Source organism: Punctularia strigosozonata, assembly GCF_000264995.1.
Source record: "Punctularia strigosozonata HHB-11173 SS5 unplaced genomic scaffold PUNSTscaffold_1, whole genome shotgun sequence".
NCBI lineage: Eukaryota > Fungi > Basidiomycota > Agaricomycetes > Corticiales > Punctulariaceae > Punctularia > Punctularia strigosozonata.
The window spans coordinates 418,364-433,410 of NW_006767433.1; the positions used below are offsets into that span (position 1 = coordinate 418,364).

The 15,047-nt window shown below is 55.4% G+C and overlaps 8 protein-coding genes and 1 non-coding gene across 9 annotated transcripts; 6 read left to right on the forward strand and 3 right to left on the reverse strand.

Moving 5' to 3' along the window:
* Positions 1-94: 94 nt before the first annotated feature.
* Positions 95-1,615, reverse strand: PUNSTDRAFT_128916 (uncharacterized protein; the record flags this gene model as incomplete). Its single annotated transcript, XM_007378084.1, has 2 exons — positions 95-1,539; positions 1,609-1,615. 2 exons carry the CDS (start codon positions 1,613-1,615, stop codon positions 95-97), a joined length of 1,452 nt encoding a protein of 483 aa, XP_007378146.1.
* Positions 1,616-2,211: 596 nt separating this feature from the next.
* Positions 2,212-3,072, forward strand: PUNSTDRAFT_128917 (uncharacterized protein; the record flags this gene model as incomplete). Its single annotated transcript, XM_007378085.1, has 4 exons — positions 2,212-2,280; positions 2,328-2,373; positions 2,436-2,573; positions 2,636-3,072. The coding sequence occupies 4 exons, from the start codon at positions 2,212-2,214 to the stop codon at positions 3,070-3,072; spliced, it is 690 nt and encodes a 229-aa protein (XP_007378147.1).
* Positions 3,073-3,289: 217 nt separating this feature from the next.
* PUNSTDRAFT_40895 (uncharacterized protein) lies at positions 3,290-4,216 on the forward strand (the record flags this gene model as incomplete). Its single annotated transcript, XM_007378086.1, has 1 exon — positions 3,290-4,216. The coding sequence occupies one exon, from the start codon at positions 3,290-3,292 to the stop codon at positions 4,214-4,216; it is 927 nt and encodes a 308-aa protein (XP_007378148.1).
* Positions 4,217-4,520: 304 nt separating this feature from the next.
* PUNSTDRAFT_94231 (eukaryotic translation initiation factor 5) lies at positions 4,521-6,264 on the forward strand. Its single transcript, XM_007378087.1, has 5 exons — positions 4,521-4,696; positions 4,748-4,823; positions 4,882-5,752; positions 5,806-6,036; positions 6,091-6,264. Exons 2-5 carry the CDS (start codon positions 4,765-4,767, stop codon positions 6,124-6,126), a joined length of 1,197 nt encoding a protein of 398 aa, XP_007378149.1. The 5' UTR covers positions 4,521-4,696; positions 4,748-4,764; the 3' UTR covers positions 6,127-6,264.
* Positions 6,236-9,464, reverse strand: PUNSTDRAFT_94235 (nucleoporin-interacting protein NIC96; the record flags this gene model as incomplete). Its single annotated transcript, XM_007378088.1, has 12 exons — positions 6,236-6,410; positions 6,465-6,659; positions 6,709-7,089; positions 7,142-7,404; positions 7,456-7,579; positions 7,636-7,782; positions 7,838-8,021; positions 8,075-8,238; positions 8,290-8,652; positions 8,706-8,858; positions 8,909-9,248; positions 9,301-9,464. 12 exons carry the CDS (start codon positions 9,459-9,461, stop codon positions 6,288-6,290), a joined length of 2,598 nt encoding a protein of 865 aa, XP_007378150.1. The 3' UTR covers positions 6,236-6,287.
* Positions 9,465-9,576: 112 nt separating this feature from the next.
* PUNSTDRAFT_128921 (uncharacterized protein) lies at positions 9,577-10,556 on the forward strand (the record flags this gene model as incomplete). The annotated part of the gene is made up of 4 exons (XM_007378089.1): positions 9,577-9,912; positions 9,968-10,023; positions 10,077-10,359; positions 10,413-10,556. 4 exons carry the CDS (start codon positions 9,577-9,579, stop codon positions 10,554-10,556), a joined length of 819 nt encoding a protein of 272 aa, XP_007378151.1.
* A 306-nt stretch (positions 10,557-10,862) lies between these two features.
* PUNSTDRAFT_109533 (uncharacterized protein) lies at positions 10,863-11,873 on the reverse strand (the record flags this gene model as incomplete). Its single annotated transcript, XM_007378090.1, has 3 exons — positions 10,863-11,139; positions 11,191-11,717; positions 11,775-11,873. 3 exons carry the CDS (start codon positions 11,871-11,873, stop codon positions 10,863-10,865), a joined length of 903 nt encoding a protein of 300 aa, XP_007378152.1.
* A 249-nt stretch (positions 11,874-12,122) lies between these two features.
* On the forward strand, positions 12,123-12,216 carry PUNSTDRAFT_t2. The gene has a single exon. It is a non-coding gene; the product is annotated as a tRNA-Lys (tRNA).
* A 310-nt stretch (positions 12,217-12,526) lies between these two features.
* On the forward strand, positions 12,527-14,824 carry PUNSTDRAFT_109534 (alpha/beta-hydrolase; the record flags this gene model as incomplete). The annotated part of the gene is made up of 13 exons (XM_007378091.1): positions 12,527-12,841; positions 12,896-12,955; positions 13,010-13,064; positions 13,116-13,167; positions 13,225-13,252; positions 13,306-13,419; positions 13,471-13,488; positions 13,546-13,640; positions 13,695-13,818; positions 13,861-14,284; positions 14,437-14,559; positions 14,624-14,701; positions 14,760-14,824. The coding sequence occupies 13 exons, from the start codon at positions 12,527-12,529 to the stop codon at positions 14,822-14,824; spliced, it is 1,551 nt and encodes a 516-aa protein (XP_007378153.1).
* Between the last annotated feature and the right edge of the window lie 223 nt (positions 14,825-15,047).

Sequence of the window (15,047 nt, forward strand, 5' to 3'; positions counted from 1 at the left end):
TGATGATCACGGTCGGAACGACCTCCTTTGCGAGCTGACCACGGTAACATCCGTTCGATGAGCAAATACCGCCAATTGCTCCGAGCGCCGGTGCTCATCCTTCCCAGGCAAATTTCCACTGTCTAAGCCTGAACCAATGCAGATTCTGGTTCAACCACAAGCACGCCTCATCATCTGCCTCTTCGTCGGCCTCGTTGGTATATGCAAAGTTATGTAGGAGGGCGTCCAAGTGCCAGAGCGGGAAACCCACTTCCCTTCGAGCTTCGACCAATTTCTTCAGGTCACGAAGCGACGTCGTCCGCAAGTCGCGGATGGCAAAGCTTCGAAGCTGTGGACAATGAGGTCCTGCAGGGAGGTTGGGGCGCATGAGCTTCTGGATGAAGGTCTCAGGGAGCCATCCGTCGAGGTACAGCAGTTGTAAAGATGTCATGGAGGAGTACAGTCTGTTGACTGCGCTGGCGCTGCAAGCCAGACCCCTTTTGATGGTCAAATGAGTGATGCGAGACAGCAACTCGGACTGGTGGGTTCCCGGCATGGTCCAGTGTTGGATGACCTCCGTGTAGTCCGGATGGTCTTTACCCTTGGATAAATCGAGAACGAGACTAGTGACGTCCGGGACCCACAACACGTTCATGGCGTGGGCTACACGAACTGAAGCGTCATAGGAGAGGGTCAGATGCTTGACACCAGGAAGCAGTGCCCATTGCGTGCTAACAGCAGGAGCCCACTGACTCAGAGATACGTGGCGTATATAGGCAAGATTGTGCGCTGAGATCTGTTGTGGGAGAAAGGACTCGCCACGGTAATGAATTGAGGAATTTCCCAGCACGCCTAAATGTAGTGCTTTCAGGCAGGGTGAGTTGTCTGCGAATAGGGCAGGTAGCCCATCCAGGGCATCAGTATGCTCTGGACAGGAAAATCGAAAATGCTGGAGCAGAGGCGCTGGCGGGCGCTCCAGGCTAATCCTGTTAACGAAATAAGGGACCGAAGTCGACCGAAGAACAACCGTGAGTGTTCGGCAACGGTGGATGTTGTCCATAATGAGGTCGACTGCAGCCTCGGCGCATGACATCGACGTGCGATGCTTGTCGTGCACGAACTCAATGTGCAGAGGGTAACCTACAGAGCGGCCGAAGTAGGCGGAAGGGAGGGCAAGAGCGCCTGACGTCGGATGGCCCACGAAGTTGCTGAAAGTGATCCGACTCCATAGGAAGGGCACGTCGTACGCGTATCTGCGCCAGCGCCCGCACACGCTGGCGAGACACCGTGACAGACGGGGTTCTGGCCCCGCGGGAAGCGTTTCGTATGCGAGAACGTGGGCTTGCACGTCGCTGTCGGGGATTGCTATGACCTCTTCAGCATCCTCTTTCACAACGTGCGTGAAGATTTCCTTGATTATATCGAATGGGAGGTCATGGACCGTGGAACCGGCACCCGATGTGTCATCAGGAGAAGGAGAGCGAGGCACGATCAGCTCAACCTCCGCTGAGGATGAGTCCGAGGTTTCCGACAGCGCCGATGCTGTCCGATTCTCGAGGTCTAACAAGAGCGAGACCGCGTCAGCAGCATCCCCGGATGTTGGATAATGGCATTATCGGTCTTACTAACCTGCCATATCCCCCCGAATGGCGCTCAGCACTGTCGATCTGTGTTTCTAACAGTCCTCCTCGAGCAGGATCGTTGCACGTACGAGGTATGTCTGCCGCCGTGGCCCAACGTGGTGGGTTTAAGATTTCCTCGGCCCTTTCACTACCAGCGTGAGTCCGCGCCATGCAGTTTTACAGAGAGAAGGATCGACGACTTGAATGCAGAGAGCTCGGGGCCAAACAGTTTTCGCTAAGCACGCCGGAGGTCAAGGTCGACGGGCTGCTGAAGGCTGCTCGGCGCTAGGGCATGCATGACAGGGCACAACAGCCTCAAATGGTACAAAGGCTATCGCATTTCTTCACCCGAGGCATTGTGGGTCCAGGGTTACTGTATTTGCATCACAAGCAGCAGAAAACCTTGGGGACCGCATATATGCATATGCAACTGTGCTTGAGTATACCAGACGAGTCGCACGAGTTGTGGGTGACTGAGCGCAAATTCTCGTAGCCAGATGAAGAGAGCGTGATGAGCGAGCATTGTCACTGATGATAATCGTGCCCAAGAGCCGTCCTCTGTATCGGGCCGGAGCGGCGCGGCAACGTTAACGGCCCTTTGTGCTCTACCATGACTGGTGACGCCTCGCATATGTACACTACGGCTACAGGAATGGCTCAACGGCTTCGCATTGCGATCGTATGCCGCTCTGTGTGGTTGTCCGTGCATTGCTGACGATTCGGCAGGGACTTGCGGCATTGCGATATAAGCCCGCGGACCAGTCATACGATTGTACGGGCCCTGTTGCACTATCTCAGCGTTGTCTACAGGCGTTATGTTGACCTTTTTCCTAGCATATATTCTTGATCTGAGGAGAAGATTTTTTCATCATTCCCCCCTTTCTCCTGGGCAAGCGATATGGCGCGAGAAGGCCCTAAAGCTTGAGCACCAAGTTCGCGAACTACAATCTCGCCATGACGCGGATATCGCAGGTGAGGAAACATTCTGATTCTATTTTATCGTGTGCCTGATTCATTCCATCGTCTATCTCTAGAGATATCTACGCTGAAGGCGAAGCTTTCGTTCTCCTCGACTTCCAGTTCGACTCCAGATTGCAGTCAGCTATCGACGACAAACAAGAAGAAGCAAAAGAAGAGGGCGTTGGGGCCCTCTCAAGCCCCGCCGGTTGAGCAGGGTTTCGCTATGGACAAGGCTCTTGTGGGCCTCCAGTCTTGTTTGGAATATATTCGCCGTGAGTGGAAGGTTAAGCGCAGCTTTGAGGACGGTCTAACTTTGTTCAGCCGATCACCCTTCCAGCTCAACGACCTCCGTGTCGTTGTCATCCTCCTTCCGTTCGATGGAATGTCTGGTATATCAAGTATCGCCAGCCGCCGACGAATTTGCTTTGCGGTCTGGATCTATGCTTCTGTCATGCGTCTCTCGCGCAACTCGTACCCTCGGATCTCTGTTCTGCTCATCACTCCCATCTAGCTGCCGATCTAATTCGTCAATACGAGTGACATCCACTGATACACGCACATCCGGGTCTACCTCCGCTACACCCCCGCCTGCTGTGACGCCCATCGCCGTCTCGCTATCGAACGTCTGCGATGTCGTATCTCCTTTGCTGCTCCATATACTGAACAATGCACTGCGTCTACTGGTCGACGCTGTAAAACGAACACCGAAGACGAAGAAAAGGCCAAGTATGGCTTCACGGCAGGAAATTGTGGACGGAATCGATGACCTCTTAGGCCTGATCTGCGAGCTTCTCCTACTTCCGACGATCAGGTCATTTGTGCCCGCATCCCATGCTGCCGTAAAAGCACTCGAGGGTCCTCGACCTTCCGCCAAAAAGGACAACGTATACGACACGCGGGCGAAGCTGCTGCTACTGTTCAGGGACACCATAGCTGCGCTCCGGACCGTTCTGCATTCCACCTCCGGCAACCCCAGCACTGTCTCCGGCCAACTCAGCCGGTCATTCGCCGCTTTGCAGGATCGCACAGCCCTCGAATGCGTCCGAGAACTGGAAGGCCTTTACCCCGTGCGGCCCTTCGCGGCGGAGCGGTCTGCCCCGGGTCCGTCGGACGCAGAAAAGCTCGCTCAGTTAAGCAAGAAAGACGCCCTCTGGTACATCTGCGACTGCCTCGTGGTGCTGCTTCCTCCAGGCTCGATACCCGCTGTCTGCATGACGGGCGAGCCGGTCAGACCTCAGCCGGACCCGCACACGGGTGCGTCCTTGGTGAAGACACGGCTCGTCGATAGGCTGTCTGCACTGCTCATTCGGACGGCTTCGCTGGGAGGCGTCAGCGGGCGCGCCGGGTACTCACGGATAAAGACCGACGATGGCTCTGCGAAAGCGGTAACTGAAAAATCGAATCCGACGGAAGATCCGATGGTCTCGAGCCAGGGAGAGTTATGCCGCGCACAACCAGGCGATACGCACAGTCCTCCTTCTCATTCCCTCCGGAAACGCAGCGCGTCTGCTACCGACGGCACCGACAATGTCACGGGCGCTAAAAGGAGGCGGAGAATGGGGGAGATGGATGATGTCAGCTGCAATATGCTGTTAGCGGTAATTGAGCGCGGCATGGGCCTAGACGGATGCATTGGCAATGCAATGTTAGCTTGACCTATGTACTACACCAATGAATGAATTGATCTCAGAGCTGACCTGAAGTGGGACTCTGAGCATCATCGTGCTCATGCCTTCGCAATGAAGAGATCGACATGTGTGTCTACTTTTATTCCCTTTCTCCCCAACGCGCTATGCCAAGGAAATGGATACAGTATTTCGTCGTAGTTCTCGTTCGGCCGTGCCCAGCTGCGTGGCGTAAAACGGCAAGCGGACGTGACGGTGACAACATGCATGCACAGCGTCACATTCAATATTTATGACCTTCGTCAGCATGCATGCTGGCCCAACTGCTCTCACCGCGACCACCACCTGCACCCCGTCCTTGGGTCCTCCCGTCCGCACCCAACCTCCACCATTTCGTCCTACTTCATCCCCGAGAACATCTTCTGTGCGAACAGAGGACTTTTCATGCTTCGACCTCCACACAATACACAGGCCATAAAGTTTTTTCACCGCAACCCGCTTCTTAGTTCTGTGAGTGCTGGCCTGGATGATCCCCGCCGCCCCGCGCTGACCGCCTGTCAGCGCTGAAATTGCCCAATATGGCTGGACCCATTGTTAACATTCGTCGCGATGTCGATGACAAGTTCTACCGCTACCGGTATGTCCAGCAGTCGTGATGTATCTCCAGCTCACGGGCGCTGATATCTGTTCATCAGCATGCCACTCCTCATGACCAAGATTGAGGGCAAAGGCAACGGCATCAAGACCGTCATACCGAACATGTCGGACGTAGCTCGCGCGCTCAGCCGTCCTCCGACCTATCCCACCAAGTTCTTCGGTTGCGAGCTTGGCGCCCAGACGTCATTCGATGAGAAGAACGACCGCTACATTGTCAATGGCGCGCACCAGGCCGATCGCATGCGCGAGCTGCTCGATAACTTCATCGAGAAGTTCGTGCTGTGCAAGTCATGCAAGAACCCGGAGACGGACCTGATCATCACCAAGACGGACGACATCATCCGCGACTGCAAGGCCTGTGGCCAACGCACGGGCGTCGACATGCGTCACAAGCTCACGACCTTCATTCTGAAGAACCCGCCGAAGAAGTCGAAGAAAGCGAAGGGCAATACGGCCGAGGCTGCCCAGCCCGACGCGATCAACGGCAACGGTCACGCAAACGGCGATGCCAGCCCCGTCGCGGACGACGATGCCGAGAGCGACGACGAGCTCAGCAAGCGCATCAAGGCGGAAGCTGCGGAGCTTGCTCAGGAGAGCGCGCTCGCTAAGGACGATTGGTCTGCGGACACGTCCGAGGAAGCCGTTAAGGCTCGCATGGCGAAGATGGGCGCTGCCATGGGCAACCTCAACTTGGGAGATGACAGTGAAGGAGAAGACGAGAACAGCCCTTACGCCCAGCTTGGCCACTGGGTCTCCGAGAACCGGGATGCGGGTGCGGTTGCCGTCTTCAAAAAGGTGCAAGACCTGGGGCTTGAGAAGAAGCACAAGGCTGTGCAGGTTCTCGTACAGACCCTCTTCACCGAGAACATTGTTCAGGAGGTGGAGACGTACGCACCTGTTTTCGCCAAGGTGAGCTGCAGTGCGAGATTTGAGATCCTTCGCTGACAGACTGATGTACCTAGATGGTCACCTCTGAGAAGCACCAGAAGTCTCTGCTAGGCGGCCTGGAGCGTTTTGTCGGCTACGACCATCAAGACCTCATTCCTGCCATCCCAAAGATCCTCATGGCCTTCTACCAGGTGGACGTGCTGGATGAGGATGTTGTACAGCAATGGGGCACCCATGTCAGCAAGAAGTATGTTGACAAGGACACCAGTAAGAGAGTCAGGAAAGCCAGTGAGCCATTCCTCAAGGTAACGATTCCATCTCAATGTCAATGACTCCTCGCTGACGTGCATTATGCATAGTGGTTGGAGGAAGCGGACGATGACGAGGAAGAGTGAGCGGGTCGGTACAACGTACTTACATTCCATGTGTGCGGATGACAGAGGTCCCGAGACCGTTGAGATCGTCGCGTTCCGTTTATCAAAATGTTTCCTCCTCTGTGTAAGACCCGTTCAGAATCTCAGAACCACTACGTGATTTGGTTACATGAAGCATTCGATTACAAAGCTATCTCAACATCCAACCGAGCAAGATATGAATATACATCGGGGGACATCCGGTATTTCAAGATGCCTGCAAAGACCATCAACGACCGTGATTTCTTGCGGAGAGCAGCAAGGGTCTGTTCGAGCCGCATTAACATCAGAAACGTCGGCAAGGGAGAGGAATCGCATACCATTTGACGATTGGCATCCGCTAGACCCGATTCTTTGACTCGGTGATGCACGCCTGCCAGACAATCCATGGTAAGCGTGAGGTATGTTTGCAGGTTCCGTTGCAGGGCCTCGTGAAGGTCCTTAAATTCTTCTGCCCGTCTTGTGATTTTCGCGACATCACCATCGAGCGGGATCAGATCCGTAGATTCGATGACCTGAGACGAAGTCAGGCGCACTCGGGGTCCGTCGAGAAATGATACTCACATCCAACGCCACATCGACGCGGCCAGCGTCCTTGGCGTCCATCGCCTCCCTGATCCTCAATAGTCGTACGACCGCTTCCCGGTCCTTGCCTACCGCGCGATTCGTGCGCTCGTAGTGCCGCAGTATCTCAGCCGCCGTGCGTTCGATCGTCCGCGCCTTATCACCCTCCCCGCCACTGGGGTTCGCGATCGTGTTCCCGAGCGCCTGCGCGAGACACGCGATCACTGTTGCGTAGTCACCCGCGAGGTTGTACAGTTTGATCGCCTCGGGCAGGCGATCGTTTTGTTCTGAATGCTTCGCGGCGCGGATCAAGATCTGCTCATTGAACTCGCGGCTGTCGCTCAGCTTGAGCAACGAAGCGCCCTGTTCGATGACGCCAGCCTGCGAAAGGAGGAAGTTAGCGAGAGGAGCTGCGAATGTGCGAGAGGCTTACGAAGCGCGTGCCGTCGGGCCTGAAGCCGCCCACGAGTTCCTCCCAGGCGGCCCCAGTGTTGGCGAGGACGATAATGCGTCGGACGAGCTCCCAAGCATTTTCGACTTGCTGCCGGCCGACGCCGTCGCCCTGGTCCGCAGAGAGACACACACAGTAGACGTATTGCAACGCCTCTTTGGCGTCCATTTTGACGAACTGGCGGATGTAGCGCCAGACGAGGGTCGTGAGGCTAAGCGCGGGTGGCCCGTTCGCCGGAAGGGACACTGATGAAAAACGTCAAGTCATTTTCAGGATAAGAGAAAGGGAAATTATACAGGGTGTCATCTCGGATGTTTCTGCTCTGCTAGGCACCCGCAAGAGACCGTGGTACGCGAGCGCTATGGCTAGGTGAACGGCTTCCACTTCCGTCTCCTGGTGCTCCCACAACGCGGCTACTGCCTGCAATACCGCGAGGAGTTGAGTAATCTGACAGATCACCACGACAAGTGCTTTACCCGTTCGAATTGCCCGCACATGAGTAACACACCGGCCCAAACGCCACGCCTGGACTTTTGACCGGCAGGACCGTCAAAGTGCTGTTCGCCGTAGCCTAATAGCACTTGAGCCAAGCCACGGAGGCCGCCCTGCTCATCTTCGTCTGCCTAGTACCTCATGTTAGCGAATCGCATGTTGCCGCGGTATATAAAGTGGACCAACCATTGAGAGTTGGAACCATAACCAATCCTCGGTGGTCATCGTCACAAGCGCTACGGTTCGTCGGGTGGGCTCCAGTTTGCCCATAAGCTTGTACAACGCGAGCTTAAAAGGATCCGCGGTTGAGGAATGAAGCATATGTGCGTTGTACACCGATTGCAGGTGATCACGCTGGGGTTTCGGAAGTCTGCGAAGCCAAAATGGACAATGAGCCGAAGGATGAGTCGGAACGCTGCTTACTTGCGATCCGGAGATTCGAGCCATGCTCGGAAGTGAGTGACGAAGCCAGATTCGCGGTGTTCGATGGCGGTCTGATGTTTCACAGCCTCTGCCAGCGCTTCCTCCGCATGCCCTGTTCGAATGAGGTAGAACAACTGCGCCCACATCGGAGAACCTTTGACTATCTGCTCACTCTGCGTCAGCATCAACTCTATGCTTTATGCATCGGCACAAACCTCAATTCGCTCCTCCCACTCCCCGCTCCGGAAATGTCGCATCCCCACGAAGGCTCTTATCCTGTTCGCCACGCTCGGATCACCGCCTACCATCGCCTCCAGCGGCCTCTGTTGCAGCGTCCGCTCCACGATGTCCCAGTATTGTTCTTCCAGCGCCTCCCGCCCGCCCCTGGCAATCTGTCGGCGCAACGCGACGGCTTCGCGCGATTCTTGCGAGCCCAAATAGACGCGCGCATGCTTGCGTTCAAAGAGTGGTGTGTTGAGGATGTGCGCGCCTGCGTGCTCGAGCGGAGGTAAAGAGGGCGGCTCGGCGGCAATTTTGGATAGGACGTGCAGATTTTGAAGCCATTGTTGTGTGATTGACTGCCATCATTGTCAATTAGCAAACAACGTCATTCCCGCGAATGTCAACGCACATCGATTGGAAGCGAGGCGGCGGCTTGCATGAGTGAGTGGATGATGGGGTATGAGGTACCTCGTAATCTAGCATTGTTGAGGTCCCCGATGACGCGGTCATACGCCATCATCTTGCTCTGCGTCTGCAGACTGACGCTGGGACCCGTGCTCGCCTGCATGTCATGTCAGCGACCTGCGCTCGCCACCAGAGCTGGACACCCACCGCCAAAACCGCCTTGCCGCGAAAGCTTTTCTTCAGTTCGCCGACAGCTTTCGCGTCACCAGACACGCGACCACCAAGCTCCTCAAACACCCGCCGTTTCTTCGCCTCCCATGTCTTGCGCCCCCGCTCACGCAAAAGACGGTAGAACTCGGCCTGCGTCTCGCGTCGACCTTCTTCGATGGTAGAAATAATATTTTGCTCATGCGCGTGCCGGAGATAACCCGCGACATCGGTATCCTGGAGCGCCTGAAGAGGTGTAAAGGTAGCAGCGGTGTTGAGATGCGCGATGGACGAGGCGAGCGCTGGAGCATCAACGTGCGCTTGGGCGAGGAGGTAATTCCTATGTATATATCTTCAGTATTCGTAGCCCGCAAGATCTTGATAGAACTTACGCCTTGTCGTTATCCGTGGATGTTCCAGGCTGACGTGCAACAAGGCGGCGGGATTGTGCCTCAATCTGGTCCAGAGAAAGCTTCACGGACGGCAGGTCCGGCCGCGACAGGTGCGAGGTTAGGGCCTGCGCTGAGTTGAGCAGCGACGAGAGGTCTGCCATGCTTGAATTGCAGCGAGGTCGAGGTCGAGAGAGGCGTGGTCGCCGTCAAGAACGGTTCAACGCGACTTCGCGCTCGACGCGTCGGTGACTCTTTCTCGGTGCCACCCATCCTCAAATGCAACGGACTCTGGTCTCATACGATGACATAGCTGGGCCACCTCCACCTCCACCACCTCCTCAACACCACTCACAGCACCATCTACAACAAAATCGATCAAACGGTGGTCCACCGAACAAGAAGCGAAAACGGAATAACAACAACCAAAACAACAAATATAAAGCAAAAGGGCGCGCCGGATCCTCTGCATATGCGTCGAGCTCCCGTGCGGAAGACGAGGGCTACGACGAGCAGGACGAAGAGAACGAGGAAAGCCGAGAGCTGACCCACGAGGAGATCTGGGACGACTCCGCGCTCATCGATGCCTGGAATGCCGCTGCTGAGGAATACGAGGTAATCGTCTTTTATATGCGGCTTTGAGCAGGCCTCAATTCCTTGCTTCATCCAGGCCCTGAACGGACCTGACAAGGGTTGGAAAAACGAACCCGTTCACAAATCACCGCTGTACAGTTTCCAACCTGTTCACATTCGCACACGCTCAGAATCGCTTATGATAGGTGGTACAACGTCCCTCCACCGCCCGAAACGCTCTCTGCGAACAGAGCACCAAAAGCTGCGCCCGACGCCGATGCCGAGGGCGATGACTCAGAGCCAATCGACTTCAATACCTTCGTACCGACGCACGATCCCTCCCTCGCGAGCGGCGCAGCACTGACGTTACCCACTATCGGACCATTTTCTATCCCAGACCCAAGCGGTCCCGTGGCCACTCAAGACGAAGCCTTCAACAATGCGCTTGGTGCAATGTATTGGGCGGGATATTGGACGGCCGTTTATCACGTACGTCTGTCTATCATCGCTCCGCTGTTCTGTATTTGATGGCCTGCGTCCAGAGTCATAGAAAGGGAGATGCTATCCCAGAAGGTAAGGCAGGCGAGAATGAGGAAGTGGACGACGAGAACGAGGAGGAAGAGGAAGAGGAGGTAGTGGACTACGCGGAAAACACTGACGAGGGTATGCTGTCTACGCAGCGCTGAGTTGCAACTGGGCGTGCAACATGTCATATTCCCCATGTAGGTGCTCAGATAACTTATGGCTTTACGGATACCATAATGAACGTTCCCGGCTTGCCCAGAACACAGAGCCGGTTTGCGAAGGGTAAAGATTTTTTTTAGGTTGGTGCAATTTCCTCGTTTTACCCTATTCGCCGCCGTAAGGATGGAATCTGGAGTGAGCCTACGTAACGATACCAACAACAAGTGATGTAATTGAGTGAATTACGAGATACATATAACATGAGCAGAGGTGTAGTCAGGACAAACAGCACGAGCGACCTGCGCTCTCTAGACGTGGACAATACTGATAGCGATTTGCTGTCCGACGATCCCAACTTCTTTGAAAAATCCATCCGGATCAGCAACTGGCTCTGCACGAATGACGACGATGCCATGACAGCTTCTGGGTGCAGACGAGGACGATGAAGCCGCGGCTTGTTGCTGGTTGGGAAAAAGTATTGGCTTCAGACCGTAGTGGAGAGTGTTGGCGTCGCAGGGGCACCGGAAGGTCTTCGTGGCGTGACCATCGCCGATTTTGCGCTCTATCAATACGCTGAGCTTCAGCCTGACGATCATCAGACAAGTTGAAGGCGCAGAACGGAACGGAGGAGCTTACCCGGAACGGCATAGAGATTCATGGACGAGGTCAACGCGGTTTTCGGGAGAAATGCGGGGGTCAGACACAATGGCGAACGATCCCCAAAAATTGGTACCAGAGGGCAACTGTCTGAGGACGGATAGACAGTCTGCCTGCGTCTGATATTCTGTTACCTGACGCGGAAAATTGGGGCCTGTTGTCTTCGGCTTCTTCGGTGGGACTGTGTCCAGGGGAGCGCCCTCAGCTTTCCTCTTCCCCGCCGCAACTTTCTTTCTCGCGTTAACATGGCCAGCCCCGTCGCCACCTTGTTGGCCACTGCCCGACGCCACAGTCTGGGTCGAAGCTTTGGAAACGGCCAGCTTCTTGGCGACCGCGGACGCTTGCTTCCTCCTGCCCGTTTCTCGGCATTTCATGCACATCCTGAAGGTCAGAGCCATTTCTTCCGGGGAAAAATCGTTTTTGCAGTGGCTGCATTGCCGGGCGCCTGATCCGTTGACGTCTACCGAACGGTCAGAGTGGGCACGAGTGGGGAGAATGCGGACGGACTAGACGAGCTATATCGTGACACCGTGAGCACCGAGCTATACATATCATGGGCTCACAGCCAGGTTCACGTACGCTATTGGGATCTCATACTGCACCGGCTTCGACTGTTTGTTGGTGAAAGCGGATGATTGGAGCGGGCGGTTCGTCAGGTCCATGGAAAACAGGATGCCAGTCCCGAACTCTATATACATGTCTCAGAGGAGTACCGTCAATGTCATAGTCCCAACTTGCCATGTATGCGGGGCCCAGGTTTGGTGAGGCTACAACAAAAGGAGATGTCGACGACGCTACTCAACGAAACTCCTTCGCGAGGGCGGGAAGTCGATGAAAGTCACCTGATCGTACTCTCATATTGCCACAATCCACAGTACCCATATAAAAGCTCAGTATACCTTCATACACGTGCCCGCCTAGCTCAATCGGATAGAGCGTCAGACTCTTATCATTACTGGCTAGTGCGGAATCTGAAGGCTGCGAGTTCGACCCTCGCGGTGGGCTAATGGTTTTGACACGTTTACCCTACGTCATTTGGTAACACCATGTTCCACCCTTCCGTTGACTACGACCGCTTTCGCGGAATCTCTTTTGGACCAATCTCATACTGAATGAAAGCCGTGTCATCAACCTCTCGGATCGCGGGCTTCCGTTTGTCCTCGGCACCACGTGCATACCCGTGCATACGGAAAGGCAGCGCCAAGATTAGCGTGGTTATCTACATCGTCCATTGATATGACACCCATGCGAAATCTGGCGCGGATGCCCCCCAGATTCATTCACTCTGTATGACGACTCCTTGTGTGGATGAGCAATGCGGATCCTCTCCCTTCAGACTGTGTTGTCTGGTCTCTCGTCCCTGTCAACCCTCGGAAACTCTACGACCCCTGTTGTGGTGACGAAAAGCGCCGGTACCTTCGTGGGGGAAGCGAACACTACAACTTCGATCGACGCATTCCTGGGCATACCGTTCGCTCAGCCGCCCGTGGGCCCTCTACGGTTCAAGGCGCCTGTAGCTGTACCCGCCACGACGGGGACCTACCATGCGACCTCCTTCGGTAATGCCTGTCCTCAGCCACTTGGCTATCCTGCCGGAGCGCCTCTGTCAGAGGACTGCTTGTATCTTAATGTAGATTGGTATGGGTCGACCATATTTGGTACCATTGCTGAACGTATGGATTAGATCTTCCGTCCTGCAGGAACGAACGTTTCATCTGCTCTTCCGGTGCTCGCTTGGATTTACGTGAGCAATGTATCCAATTGGTTCGGAATCGCGATCTCACGGACATACTTTCAGGGTGGAGCATACACAACCGGATCGGCTTCGCTACCATCGTACAGTGATCCGACGCGTAGGATGACTTCAAAATAGCGCATATGAAGGATACTGACATGATTTGTAGCGATAATCCAGCGAAGTATCGAGCTCGGGAAACCCATCATGTTCGCTGCAATGTGGGTATTTCAGCTGGATCGTCTCTATGTGCCTGTAACACGTATTCTGATCGTCAGGAACTACCGCGTGAACACCTTCGGCTTCGTACGTTGCATGTCCACTCATATTCAACCAGGGCTTTCACTAACAAAGCGTAGCTCGCAAGTCGATACGTACCTTCAGAAGATCTCAACGCTGGTCTACAAGACCAGAGATTGGCCTTGGAATGGCTACAAGACAACATCGCCTCGTTCGGAGGCGATCCAACGAAGGTGAATGCAGCGCTATTGAATTCCAACCTCACTAACGTGGTTGTGGATTAGGTCACCATATGGGGACAGGTAGAACTTTTCACTAAGCGATTCCAGCTGCTGTGCTAACGCAGATTACCTTATAAGTCAGCAGGCGGGGGAAGTGTGGAGGCTCACATCTTGTTTCCCGCCAACCGCACGCTCTTCCGAGCCGGTATCGCCGATTCCTCTACGGGACCGTTGTAAGTTCCTGCGCTCCTCCGTCGTCGTCTCTCTAACATTTGAACCTGTCGCAGCAAGAGCTCACCGTATCCGCATCAGTATGACGAGCCAGGGAAGCCATACGCACGTCTGACGTCAATGGTCGGATGCCCGCTCGACAGCACGTCTTTCGCCTGTCTGCAGCGGATTCCGTTCGAGGTCAGGCTTCCACTCGTGTCCATCCCTACAGGGGCTTGACAGATACAACAGACCTTGATGAACGTAAGCAACTCCCTGATCGAGGACACTCTCAACGGGCAGCTCTGGCAACCAGCTGTTGGACCCCCGGGAAGTCTCCTTCCCGAGCGCCAATCGGCGCGGATCGCGAGCGGCGCCTTCGCGCGCGTGCCTTATCTCGCGGGCACGAACAACAACGAGGGTACGCGCCTCAGCGTCGACGTCTACAACCGGACCCACGACCCCGCGGACGAGGACGCGCTCTTCGACGACTTCGTCGGGCGGCTGATCCTTGACAAGACGACGCTCAGCGCGGAGACGCTGGCGACGATCCGGGCGTTGTACCCCGCGAACGGGACGAACAACGGCGCACCGTTCCAAACGGGCGATTCGCTGTTTGACAGGGCCGAGGCGTGGTACGGGGACAACATGTACCTCGCGCCGAGGCGTCTCTTCTTCGAGAAGGCGGCGGCGACGCAGCCGTTGTATGCGTAGCTCTTCAAGGAGCTGTTGCCGGGTAACGACCCGAGTCTCGGGGGTATGTGCTTCGTCCGTCGGATTGCTTGGGCAAGGCAGTATGTCTGATCGAATATCTGTTAGTCGCCCACGGATCCGAGCTCAAGTTGCTCTTCGGGAGATATGGCGTGCCTTCCAGTCACGCCGAGTTCGCCACCAACTTCACGGACGCATACATCAATTTTGTCCACGATATGGATCCTGGCCGTGAGTGCCCGCTTTTGCGCGAATCCGCGGCGTCGCCGAATTGAAACGGTCTCCGAATGCTCAGCGTCCTGGCCGCGGTATACCGCGGACTCGAAACTGGTGCTGCAATGGACGAAGGACAATATCACGGCGATCGATGACGGTGAGCCTTAGCGTAGCAGCGAATCGTCCGCCGTTGCTCAATACCATCTGTATGACAGACTGGGATCTGGAGCGGACCGGATTCCTGAACTCCCCGCGGGTCCTGGATGAATTTGAAAAATAGGATAGCGGCACGAGCGATGTCCGCGCTTGGCTAAAATATGCATACATTCTGACACATCCGTTATACTCGGCGAATCCAAAGAGCACACCGCAAAGCGAGGTACCGCGGCAGCCTAGAATGCCGGTTGCTGAAGTGGAGGATTGCCCGTGAACGGACTGGGGCGCAGCATAACCGGCGTCGAGACGAGTTCGGGTCGGGGCCCGCCGTGGTGTTCTCACTCTCA